Here is a 12,345-nt window from a genome sequence, read left to right as displayed (position 1 = left end):
AGTTTGGACAGTGGACTTCTTTTGCCTGCGTACGAAATATTACCTCAGTGCAGCAGTGGCTTGTGGACTTTAAATTGTGGGATGTTTGGTTTGTCAAAAGTAAAGGAATTGCCACTACACAAAGTAAAAAACCAGCCCTGTGGACAAAGGAATAATCCTTCATTAATGGATATGTTGGATATAAGGATTTCAAGGATCACCGTCGAACTCGAATAAAGGTTATTGGATCGTCTGGTGAGTAATCCAGACGGATTTGATGTTGAGGCCTGGATCAACATGTCACTCGTTCATCAAAGCTGGTGAGTGATAATATTGTTTAAGCCGTAAAGGAAAACGGTGAAGCTATTGGAGTTTAAAGACATTATTTCACTACAAAGACTGATGAACTGAGTTTTGATGTACTAAATTGGTGCATAATTGGATCGCTAATTGAAACATGCCAACGCCCTCTGTGGAAATGTTTGTTCGCTGCAATCAGCCGGTTAAATGGATGTCATGTTTGTGCTCTATGCACTGGATTCTCAGTGTGCTGTGCATCTTTATAATGTTTGAAATAATCCAAGAGGACAATAAAAATGTCAGATATTAAGAGTAAACAAGAGGATGACACTAAGATGCAAGCAGAGAAAAGAAGCATCACATTTACACCAAAAGGTTTGGATTTGTATATAAAGACATGCCAAGAAAAGCGGAGTTTAATGTGTAAGCAAGCATCTAAATACATGGGGAAAATTTCTGCTTTAATGACTTCACATGAGAACGTTAAGGAAGTGTCTAGTGAATTTGGGAAGTTTATTAAATGCTATCAAGATGCAAACGCTTTGCAAGAATCCTTTTTAAGTTTGCCACTGCCAGAAGATGAAGTGACAAGGCAAACCGCACATTTTCAGTCTAAGGTGACAGCATTCTCTGTTTTTATGGACAAAGTAAAGGTTTGGTTGCAGGAAGCAGGTGAGCCGTATACTGAACAAAGCAATACTGCTCTTAATGATCAAGCTGTTGAAAGTTTGGATGAAATAAATCCTGAAGACAGTGTCTCTAATATCTCAAGTGTAAAGCCACCTTCAAAAACATTGTCACAGCAAAGTCGAATTTCATCAACATCTTCCGTACGCATTAAAGCTGCGGCTGACAAGGCAGCGCTCATGGAGCGACTCGCTGCATTAAAGAAAAAACATTCTATCGAAGCGCAAGAGGAGAAACTGAGAAAAGAAAAGGAGAAATTATCCTTGGAAACAGAGCTGGCAGCCACCAATGCAAAGCTTCGTGTCTTAAAAATAAACTCAGTTTGTAGCTCTGAGCGTTCTGATGGAATGAACTCTTATTTTGAAAGAGGGCACGTACAAGAAGCGCCTAGTTTAAATCCTGGTGCCGATACATTTGTTCCAACATCAAGAGATTACTCTGGTATAAATTCTGCATCTGAATCACAAGTAATCATACCAAGACAAAGTCAAAACCAACATCAGGTTGATGATTCAGCTCAAGTGACGCAGCAAACACAGCCTCAGTCTCCTACTTTGGCTGAGAATTGCACGAAGGAGATTGTAAATATTATGCAAAAACAAAATGATATCACTACTTTGCTTGTAAAACAAAACTTATCTTCTGTCCTCCCCGCCAGAAACATCCCTGTGTTTGATGGAGACCCTTTACAGTACAGATCATTTATGAATGCTTTTGAAAATGGAGTGGAAGCTAAAACTGATAACTGGAGTGACTGTTTGCATTTTTTAGAGCAGTTCACTAGGGGGCAGCCTAGAGATTTGGTGCATAGTTGTCAGCATCTACCTCCTGAGCAGGGCTATTCCACAGCCAAAGATCTTCTTGAAGAACATTTTGGGAACGAAAATAAAATTGCCTCTGCATATATGGAGAGGATTGTGAGTTGGGCACCTATTAAAAGTGAGGATGTGAAAGGTCTACAGTCATTCTCTCTTTTTCTTCAAGGATGTTCGAATCTAACACAGCAAGTTTATATGAAGGAGTTGGATTTGCCCTCAAACATGAGAATGGTTATTATGAAACTTCCATATAAATTGAGGGAAAAATGGAGAGTTGTTGCATATGAACTGCAGGAACAAAATGGTCACAGAGCAGTGTTCACTGATCTGGTTGCCTTTATAATAAAACAGGTAAAAGTAGCATCAGAGCCAGTGTTTGGCAACATCCAAGACTTACAATCTGGAAGCAGCTTTAAAGCTTCAAGTTCCACCAAGGAAAGAAAAAAGGGAAGTAGTTTTGCCACTAATGTCAGTTCAGTGCCAGAAATCAAGACTCAATCAACTGGAAGCAGAACAAATTCCACTGTTCTGCATAGTTGTTTGTTTTTGTTCACACAGCAATCATTTACTAGAGAAGTTTAAAGCTAAAATGCATCGGGATAAGTTGACTTTTATCAAGGAAAGGGGATTTTGTTTTGGTTGTTTAAAAGTTGGTCACACAAGCAAAGACTGCAGGAGTCGTTTGGATTGCAACGTGTGTCACCAAAAGCACCCAGGGGTTCTTCATATAGAGCGAAAAGATCCAGGTGAATCCTCAGAACAAGCTCAACAGATGACAAACTCTAATGTCAACTTTTCAACTGCAACCACTCAGACATGTGGGCATTTCGGGGCCAGTCATGAAGTTGATGCAGCTTTGTCTATAGTTCCAGTTCAAGTTAAGAGCCAAAAGAGCAATAAAATTGTGCAAACCTATGCGTTTTTGGATCATGGAAGTTCAGGTACATTCTGTACAGAAACTCTGGCTAAAGACTGAATCTAAAAGGTAAAAAGACCAATATCCTTTTGAGAACAATGAATCAAGATAGGATTGTTAGTGCACAAGTTCTGTCTGGTTTGGAAGTGTCTGGGTTGGAAACGAATGATTTCATGCTGTTGCCAGATGTTTTGACTCAAAAGACCATGCCAGTTTCTACAGTCAATATTCCCCAGCAAGGCGACATCGATCAGTGGCCTCATCTTAAACCTGTTAAACTTCACAACATTAATGCAAATGTGGAGCTACTGATAGGCACTGATGCTTCCAATGTTTTAGAGCCATGGAAGGTGATAAACAGCGTGGAGGGTGGACCTTATGCTGTAAAAACAAAGGTTGGCTGGGTCATAAATGGTCCCCTGCGCACTGAAAGTAACAGTGGAAATAAAACCAACTGCACTGCTGTAACAGCCAATAGGATTTCTGTTGAGCGTCTTGAAGAAATGCAGATTAAACAGTACAATCATGATTTTAATGAAAGATCATCAGAGGAGCAGACTGAAATGTCCAGAGAGGATCTGTGTTTCATGGATATTGTTAGTAGTTCAATAAAGCTTATTGGAAATCATTATCACATTGATTTGCCTTTCAGGAGAGAAGGTCCCAGCTTGTCAAATAACCTCTGTGTCGCGGAGCAGCGTCTCCAGAGTCTCAGACGGAGATTTGAAAAGGATGCTCATTATAAGGATGAGTAGACTGAATGTGTAAACAACATGCTTGAACAAGGATATGCCGAGTTTGTGCCTGCAGATGAGTTGCACAAAGATGATGGAAAGGTGTGGTACATCCCTCATCATGGAGTGTATTATCCCACAAAGGGCAAGTTAAGAGTTGTATTTGACTGTGGAACAACTTATAAGGGAGCATCACTGAACAGCCAGCTTCTGCAGGGACCTGATCTCACAAACTCGCTGGTTGGAGTTCTGATCAGATTTAGACAAGAGCCTGTTGCACTAATGGCTGACACTGATTCCATGTTTCACCAAGTTTACGTCTCAGAAAAACACGTCAGCTTTCTCAGTTTCCTGTGGTGGCAACATGGCGACACTACAAGGTCTGCACAGGAATACAGGATGAAAGTGCATTTATTTGGAGCAGTATCTTCACCAAGCTGTGCAAATTATGCTCTACAGAGAACTGCATATGATAATGCACAACAGTTTCCAGCGGAAGTGGTTGATACAGTCAAAAGAAACTTTTATGTGGATGATTGTTTGAAATCTGTTGCTTCAGAAGAGGAGGCAGTGCACATGGTGAAGAGGCTGACAGATATCTGCGCTAAAGGAGGATTTAAGCTTTCAAAATGGATCAGCAACAGTCGCACAGTGCTCATGTCAATCCCAGCGGAAAGAAGAGCAAAGGAAATTAAGGATCTGGATTTGGACACAAATCAACTTCCAGTTGAGAGAGCACTGGGTTTACATTGGTGCATAGAAACAGACAAGTTCCAGTTCAAAACCTCCTTGCAGGACCGTCCAACAACCAGAAGGGGCATTTTGTCTGTGGTAAGCTCACTGTAACAGCTAAACTGTTGCTACAAGAGCTTTGCCGACAAAATTTGAAGTGGGATGAAGTTATTCCCCACTCTTTTTCCCAGCGGTGGCGTGATTGGCTGGAGGATCTCCAGCTGATTTCAAAGTTCAAAGTGGAACGTTGCATTAAACCAACTTGCTTTGGAAGACCAGATAAGGCACAACTTCATCATTTTTCTGATGCAAGTCAAGATGGGTATGGAACGGTGTCATATTTAAAGTTGGAAAAGAATAACATCACGCATGTTGCTTTTATCCTGGGAAAGGCTAGAGTTGCTCCTCTCAAGCAAACTACAATTCCCAGGTTGGAATTGACGGCTGCAGTTCTTGCAGTTCGAGTGAATATGCTTCTGCAAAAAGAGCTGCAGGTAAGGTTGGAAAAATCAGTTTTTTGGACTGATAGTACAACAGTACTGAAATACATCTCCAATGAAACCAGAAGATTTAATACTTTTGTTGCAAACAGAATCGCTGTCATCTAGAAGCAACAGACATGAATCAGTGGAGATATGTTTCTTCCAAGGAGAATCCTGCAGATGATGCATCCAGAGGCATGAGAGCTGGGGATTTCCTCAAGTGTAGAAGATGGATAAAAGGGCCAGAATTTCTCTATAAGTCAGAAAAGGAATGGCCTAAACTGGATGTGGAGTACCGTGTAATTTCTGCAGATGATCCAGAGGTCAAAAAGGACCTGACAATGAATGTCATTGAGAAGGAATTACAAAATCCTACCAGCTATCTTATCCACTACTTCTCGTCTTGGGCAAAACTTAAAATCTCTGTAGCCTGGCTTTTAAAGCTGAAAGAGGCCTTGGTGCTGCTGGCGCAGAAGAGGAAAGAGTTGCTTGCTGCAGGTTTGAATAAGAATGATCTGGAAAGTCAGAAAGAAGTGGAGATAAGAATGGAAAGATTTAAGACCACTTTGAAGAAAGGAAATCTGACTCCAGAAAACTTAGTAAAGGCAGAACAAGCTATTATTCAATATGCACAACAACAGAAATTTACAACTGAAATGGCTTTAATCAGTAATGGCCTCAAAGGAGTCTCTAAGGGAAGTTGTCTCTACAAACTTGATCCATTGTTGGATGCGGGAATCCTCAGAGTGGGTGGCCGATTGAATAAAGCAGCCATGCCTATGGAAGTAAAGCATCCTGCAATTTTGACAAAAGATATGCATGTGTCAACACTGATTTTACGCCATATCCATCAAAGGTTGGGACATGCAGGAAGAGCACACATGCTGTCAAAACTAAGACAAAAATATTGGATATTAAATGCAAATTCTGCTGCCAGGAAAATTATCTCTCGTTGTATCACGTGTAGACGCAACAGAGGAAAGTTTGTTGAACAAAAGATGGCGGATCTCCCTGAAGAGAGAGTCCTGCCAGACACAGCTCCATTCACAAATGTTGGAGTGGACTATTTTGGACCTATAAATGTTAAAAGAGGACGAAGTCTCCTTAAAAGGTATGGAGTTCTTTTTATTTGTTTGACCAGTCGTGCAGTACATCTGGAGATTGCCTGTACACTTGATACAGACTCCTGTATAAATGCTGTGCGGAGGTTCATCTGTAGACGAGGCCCAGTGTTGACCCTCAGATCTGATAATGCTACAAATTTTGTTGGGGCAAATCGAGAGTTGAAAGAAAGTTTGACTGAGCTGGACCATGCTAAAATTCAAAAGGCTTTTGTTCAGGATGGCATGAAATGGAACTTTAACATCCCAGCAGCTTCTCACCAAGGCGGTGTGTGGGAGCGCCTCATTTGTTCAATAAAGAGTATTTTAGCCTCAGTTCTCAAAGAGCAAGTTCTGGATGATGAAGGACTCCAAACAGTCTTCTGTGAGGTTGAAGCTATATTGAACGAAAGACCCATTACTAGAGTTTCAGATGACTGAAATGATCTTGAAGCACTAACACCCAATCACTTGTTGTTGCTGAAAAATAAACCAGTTTTACCACCAGGACTGTTTCATCCAAGTGATCTGCATGTCAGGAAAAGGTGGAAACAGGTACAGTACATGGCAGAGTTGTTCTGGAAGAGATGGCTTTCGGAGTACCTACCTCTGATGCAAGAAAGACAAAAATGGAGGAAGACTAAAAGATGTCTTATACCTGGAGATGTTGTTTTAATTGCAGATGCTACAGCTCCAAGAGGATCGTGGATGATGGCGAAAGTCTTAAATGTAAACCAGGATACAAAAGGCTTGGTGCGTTCTGTGAGACTACAAACAAAGACTAGTGTTTTGGAAAGGCCAGTGACAAAACTTATTTTGCTACTGGAAGCCGCATCGTGAAGAAAATCCTCAACAAAGATTAAGGACCTGCTTAAGGGAATAGCTCCTCCTTTTGGGACTTTAAAGTAATATTGATTGTATGCACAATTAGGGGCCGGAGTGTTGGAGCTATCTGTTCTTTATTTTTATTATTTTGAAATTAGTTAAAGTTTGTTGTTAGTTTACTTATATTTTGGGGTTTAATTACAAGTTTATTTGTCAGTTAATATTTTGTTTCAGTGTTTTGTTTGTTGTTACTTTGTTAAATTAGTCAGTAAGAGCTGTAGGGCCATTTTGTTTCTATAAATAAAGAGACTGGTATAGGACCAGCATGCATTGGGGTGGGCCTATGGTTTGGTTTTTTTTTTTTTTTTTTTGGTTTTTTTTTTACCAGAGCAGGAGAAGCAGCAGGAAGGATCTTGTTATTGCTTGCCAACATGGATAAATAAACCATAAAAACGCAACTTTCAAGTTTGGACAGTGGACTTCTTTTGCCTGCGTATGAAATATTACCTCAGTGCAGCAGTGGCTTGTGGACTTTAAATTGTGGGATGTTTGGTTTGTCAAAAGTAAAGGAATTGCCACTGCAATTATCATTTTAGGGAAGGGACAGTTAAGAAGATTTATTTAATACAAATATGTGTTTTACCCTGTGTAGACTGTATAGTTGTGCCAGTCAGGATGCTGGAACTGGTAGATGGAAGAGCTGCTGCCTCTTCACCAAGGGCAGGATTTCTCGACACAGTGCTGGTGATGTCCTTTAAAAACTTGATGTTTTTACCACATAGACTACAAAAGACAGGACTGTCTGCCAAGAGGTGTCCACAGAAGGGACAGTACATCTGTAAAAATGACCCCATAAAATGTTTTACAAAATTAAGATTCACTACAACCCACAGAAAATACAAGTATTTCACATCTTACATTAAAACTCCTGAATGCACAGACATATATGCGCAACTCCCAAAAACATTACACTTAGATTTTTATAACCTCTCTTGCAAATACTTGTTTGACTATAAGAATGTTTTTCAATCAATTACTCAGAGGAAAATATTAAAATAAGATTACATATTTTATCTTAACTTTCATTATATATGTATAGAAACTGCATTGCATGCTAATTTTGATGTTTAGCAAAGGACAGAAATCGCTAAAACATTGTTTTCATACTTTTATCCATTTTTTTTTTTTTTAAAACCAGTTCTCTCTGAGCAAAGCATAAACCAAGCGTTCATAGTAATAAAAAAAAAAAAAAAAAAAAAAAAAAAAAAAAAAGCAAACTAACAACAGTTTGCACATTACCTTTATTATGAGGCGTGGTTGGTCTATCCTTGCCCCCGCTGGTATCCAACTTGTCGTTTATTTTGCAAATCGAGCTCAACACTGCCCCTAGCGTCCTGGAGCACTTCCATTTTGCTATGGATTTTGTGTGTTTTGGATTTTGTAGGGGCCACCGTACTGACGCTCCCCGATGATTAGGCTCTTTCTGCTGCTCCGCGTCTGACACCAGGTTTTAAGGCAAAAGGATTCAAGCGACACTTTAGCGCAGCTCAAACTCGCACTTTAGCTCAAAATCCCAGCAAACCATTTATCTTTTTAGCAAGCTGCCGGTGTCCACACCGGTTTACCGACGTTCACTTCCTGTTAAACCTTTCACAATAAAACAGGTCAGATTACGCCACATCAGATACCTCAAAATAAAACTGGGGCTAAAAAAGTTAAATGACGCTCTAATGTTTCCACTAATAAAAATAAAAAAATATATTTTAAATACTGTGATTAAGTCAGTCTGTTCTCTCCTTTATGTGTTTGTATTGTTATTTTTAGTGTTGGTGTTCCAGGGTTTGCTCCTCCGTGTGTGATCTTCCAGAATAAAGCTGGGAATTAAAAAAAAAAGAATAGAAACCGTTATCCAGCTGAAAGTCTTCCAGCTGTTGCTCACTAACATCAGCAGGAAGCAGGAGGGCGAGCAGCTGTGGGTCTGAGGCAGACACGGAGACCCCGCTCCAGCAGAAGGATAAAACTGGTTCTAAACAAGAACAGGGTCAGAATGATCCTCATGGTGCTTCTGGACACCGTGAACGGCGGTGAGTGACCGTCCTGCAGGAGGCTTAAAAGTGAAAGTAAAGAGTGACGCACATTTCAGATGATCGGTTAGCTTTTATTTTTCATAGATAGAAAAGATATTTGATCGATTCTAGAGCTTTAACCCTGCTGCACAGACCTGACATCTAAAAACAAAGAAGGAGGAAACAGTTTTCACGAGATGTTTCCTGTCTGTAACTGTCCCCACGGCCCGAGAGAAAACTCAGTGTTAGTCCATCCTGAGATGACCGAGTACTGTTTCTAATGTCCACATTCAGCAACATCAGAGCTGCACAAGTCTTTACTAACACTGATGTTAGTGCGTTATTTGTCACACTTACTGTGGAATATATATATGCTGGAATACTGGGTATAAAAGTCTGGGCTAAGTCTTCTGTTAAAAGACTGCAGCAGTCCAGGAGTTGGGTTAACTTTCTTTAATTAGGATTGTTTACATCAGAGTTTGCCAGGCTTAATCCAAATTCAGTGCAGCCGTACTTGAACTTATTGTTGTGTAGTACACAGTATGTGTGACTCTGAGCATGGTTTTCTGGAAACAGAAACAGGTAATTCTACAATTAGTAGAGTCATAGATAACTAGGAAAACAATCACAACACATCATCTATTAACACAAGCAATATCTCACAATGTCCACAAGGGGTCTAAGGAGCTTGGAAAGAAAGGTTCTCAGTCATCCAGGTTCTGGATGACTGAGAACCTTCACAGACATATGTCCACAAGGGGTCATTGGCTAGACAGCACGTCTTACAAGTTGTTACTAGTAAGACACAAATATGGTAAAATAGCAACAGTTAAACTAAACAATAGAAAAGTCTTTTATTCCTAATACAGCTGGATGGTCACTGCTGTAAACTTAGTGCTAAATAATCCAACAACATGGTATCAAAGTACTCAGGCATAATTTTAACATGCACACAATTATAATCAGTATCATACCAATTAACCGACCAAAAGAAACAAGATTTACAGGTTCATTAATGCACAACTCAATCACACAAAACTGTGTTACAACTGCAATGCTCAGCAGCAGCTCCTTTAGTCATTCCCACTCTGGTGCTGAGCACACGACCACTGATGCACTTGTTTCCTTTGGGTTCACTTGCTGAAATTCCAGTTGGGTTTAAATGATCAGTTTCAGTTTGTTCTTCTCTCCAGAACTCATGTTAGCATTAGCACTTATTAACAGCTCAGCACCACTGGATTAAAATGCTCTTTACTCACCTGTTTTCATCTTCAACCTGCTATCAGAACTCTGCTGATGCTGTTTTAGTATCCAGGCACATTCTTAAGGTGGAATTTTAGATCAGCTGTAGTCTGTCCACAGACTTTTCAGGCAGTGAGGAATGCTTTGTGTCTACACTTTTAAGTATGTCGCTAAAATCTTTACACAACAGAAACATGACATTTTTGGTCAGCATACAAACACAGATCTTTACTCATGTATGAATCACAACCTTATCATTGGGGAGGGGTTTGTACCTACAGGAGTCATGTTTTCCACAGCGATGGACCATGATGCCTCCGTCAGGACAGGGTTGGGAGGCTCAGGCCTTGGAGACGGGCTCATCAGTGAGGGTCTTTGGCCTTGATTGTCATGGGCCAGCCCTCCTGCCATCCACGCGGGGGACCGTAGGAAGAAGACATGACAGTCAAAAATCTGTGCTTGTGTCATGGTCATCCTCTCTTTGGTGGGGAAGAGCTGGAGCTAATGCATGAAGCTGAGACACAGATACAGGCTCACCTCAGACTGCAGCTTGTGTTCTGGAAACAGGAGAAAAGAAAAGAAGCAAGAACAGAAGAACGATGGGTCGGGTCTCAGAACTGTCACATTAATCAATCCTAGTTTGTCCAAGAACAAAACAAGTTTATCAACTGTCTGTGAAGATTCTCAGTCATCCAGGTCATCGTAGTCAAAGGAGTTTGCAAAGAAAAAGCGTCTGGACTTCTTTAAGTTGCTTGAAGACGTTTCACCTCTCATCCGAGAAGCTTCTTCAGTTCTAAGGTCAAATGGCCGAGAGTCCCAGATTTAAACCTGACCCAGCAACACACTCAGACAGAAACTGGTTCACCCGAAAGACAAAACTCCAAAACACAGACTGAACAACGTGGTGTATGCTGTACAGTGCAGCGAGGAATGCCCAGACCTCTACATCGGAGAGACCAAACAGCCACTTCACAAGTGCATGGCACAACATAGAAGAGCCACCTCCACAGGACAAGACTCAGCAGTCCACCTGCATCTTAAGGATAAAGGTCACTCTTTCGAGGATGCCAATGTTCACATATTGGACAGAGAGGACAGATGGTTTGAAAGAGGAGTGAAAGAGGCCATCTATATCCACTGTGAGCGACCATCTTTGAACAGAGGCGGTGGTTTACGACACCAACTGTCTGCCATCTATAATCCAGTTTTGAGTTCCCCTCCCAGACGCCTTAACGCCCACTCACATCCTGGGCCATCTGACCTCAGGAAATCACATGATAGGGTGGGGCCAGGTTTCACAATGAGCTCACCCGAAACCCTGGCTGATTAGGTCCCACACCCGCTTTCACACCTTGGCGCATGTGATTAGAGGATCACCAGGGGGTCCTTTGTCACTCCTTGGGGGGATACTCCCACTGGGTTTAAATCTGGGACTCTCGGCCATTTGACCTTAGAACTGAAGAAGCTTCTCGGATGAGAGGTGAAACGTCTTCAAGCAACTCAAAGAAGTCCAGACGCTTTTCTTTGCAAGTTTATCAACTGATTGTTTATCAGGGACTGACTAAAATACCAAAGAGCAAAGCTTCCAGATTGATTGATTTATAATACTTTATTCATCCTGAGGGAAATTGGGTTAAGGCTTCCAGCCGTGCCAGCGCCATGGTGGATGTAAATATTCAGATGGTTTTTTCTCAGCTGGCTGGAATAAAAACATTTCCTCCTGTGTGACTTTCAGAGACCCACTCCCTCCATTACATCTACACGGCGCTCTCCAAACCTGTCGGCCTCCTGGGCATCCACCAGTTCACAGCCATGGGTTTGCTGGACGGCAGGATGATCGACTACTTTGACAGCGAGAATCAGGCGAAAGTTCCCAAACAGGAGTGGATGAGAGAGCGTTTACCTGCTGATTACTGGGAAAGAGGCACGCGGTCCCGCAAGAGCAAGCAGCAGTGGTTCAAGGTCAACATCGGCATCCTGATGGAGCGAATGAGACAGAATGACTCAGGTAAGATCCTCGAAATCTGAAGGACCTGCAGGACATCAACAAAATAAGATTTTAATTGAAAAATGCTTCCATTTGAGATCAGGTTCCTCAGGTCAGGAACAAGTTGTTCCTGCTTCCTCATCTTGTCTCCTCTGAATCTTCATTTCCTTGTTTCCTTTGTTTGTTCTTCCTTTATTTCACCCTCCTGCTTTCAGACATCCACGTTCTTCAGTGGATGCACGGCTGTGAGGGTGAAGCAAATCCTGATGGCACGCTCAGGTTTGTCCGAGGCATGGACATGTACGCCTACGATGGAGACGACTTCCTGTCCTTCGATGATAAAAACGGAGTCTGGGTCGCTCCGAGTCCGGAGGCAGAACCCACCAAGAGGAAGTGGGACGGCGTCCTGGTGCTGAAAGAGTACACCAAGGGATACCTGGAGAACGAGTGCATTGATTGGCTGAGCAAGTTTGTGAC

General features: G+C 41.6%; 2 protein-coding genes across 2 annotated transcripts in view; both read left to right on the top strand.

Moving 5' to 3' along the window:
• The window catches only part of LOC100711798 (uncharacterized), a 194,234-nt gene that overhangs the window by 40,793 nt on the left and 141,096 nt on the right, over positions 1-12,345 (top strand). Inside the window, exon 2 of the mRNA XM_025902026.1 lies at positions 11,617-11,889. Coding sequence (XP_025757811.1) covers positions 11,617-11,889 — 273 coding nt within the window. The remainder of the gene's footprint in view (positions 1-11,616; positions 11,890-12,345) is intronic.
• LOC100689711 (class I histocompatibility antigen, F10 alpha chain) overlaps positions 1-12,345 on the top strand; it is a 102,361-nt gene that overhangs the window by 37,552 nt on the left and 52,464 nt on the right. The window lies entirely within an intron of this gene.

The sequence above is a fragment of the Oreochromis niloticus genome, linkage group LG22, assembly GCF_001858045.2.
Source record: "Oreochromis niloticus isolate F11D_XX linkage group LG22, O_niloticus_UMD_NMBU, whole genome shotgun sequence".
Classification (NCBI taxonomy): domain Eukaryota; kingdom Metazoa; phylum Chordata; class Actinopteri; order Cichliformes; family Cichlidae; genus Oreochromis; species Oreochromis niloticus.
This window is presented reverse-complemented; position numbering and strand designations above follow the sequence as displayed.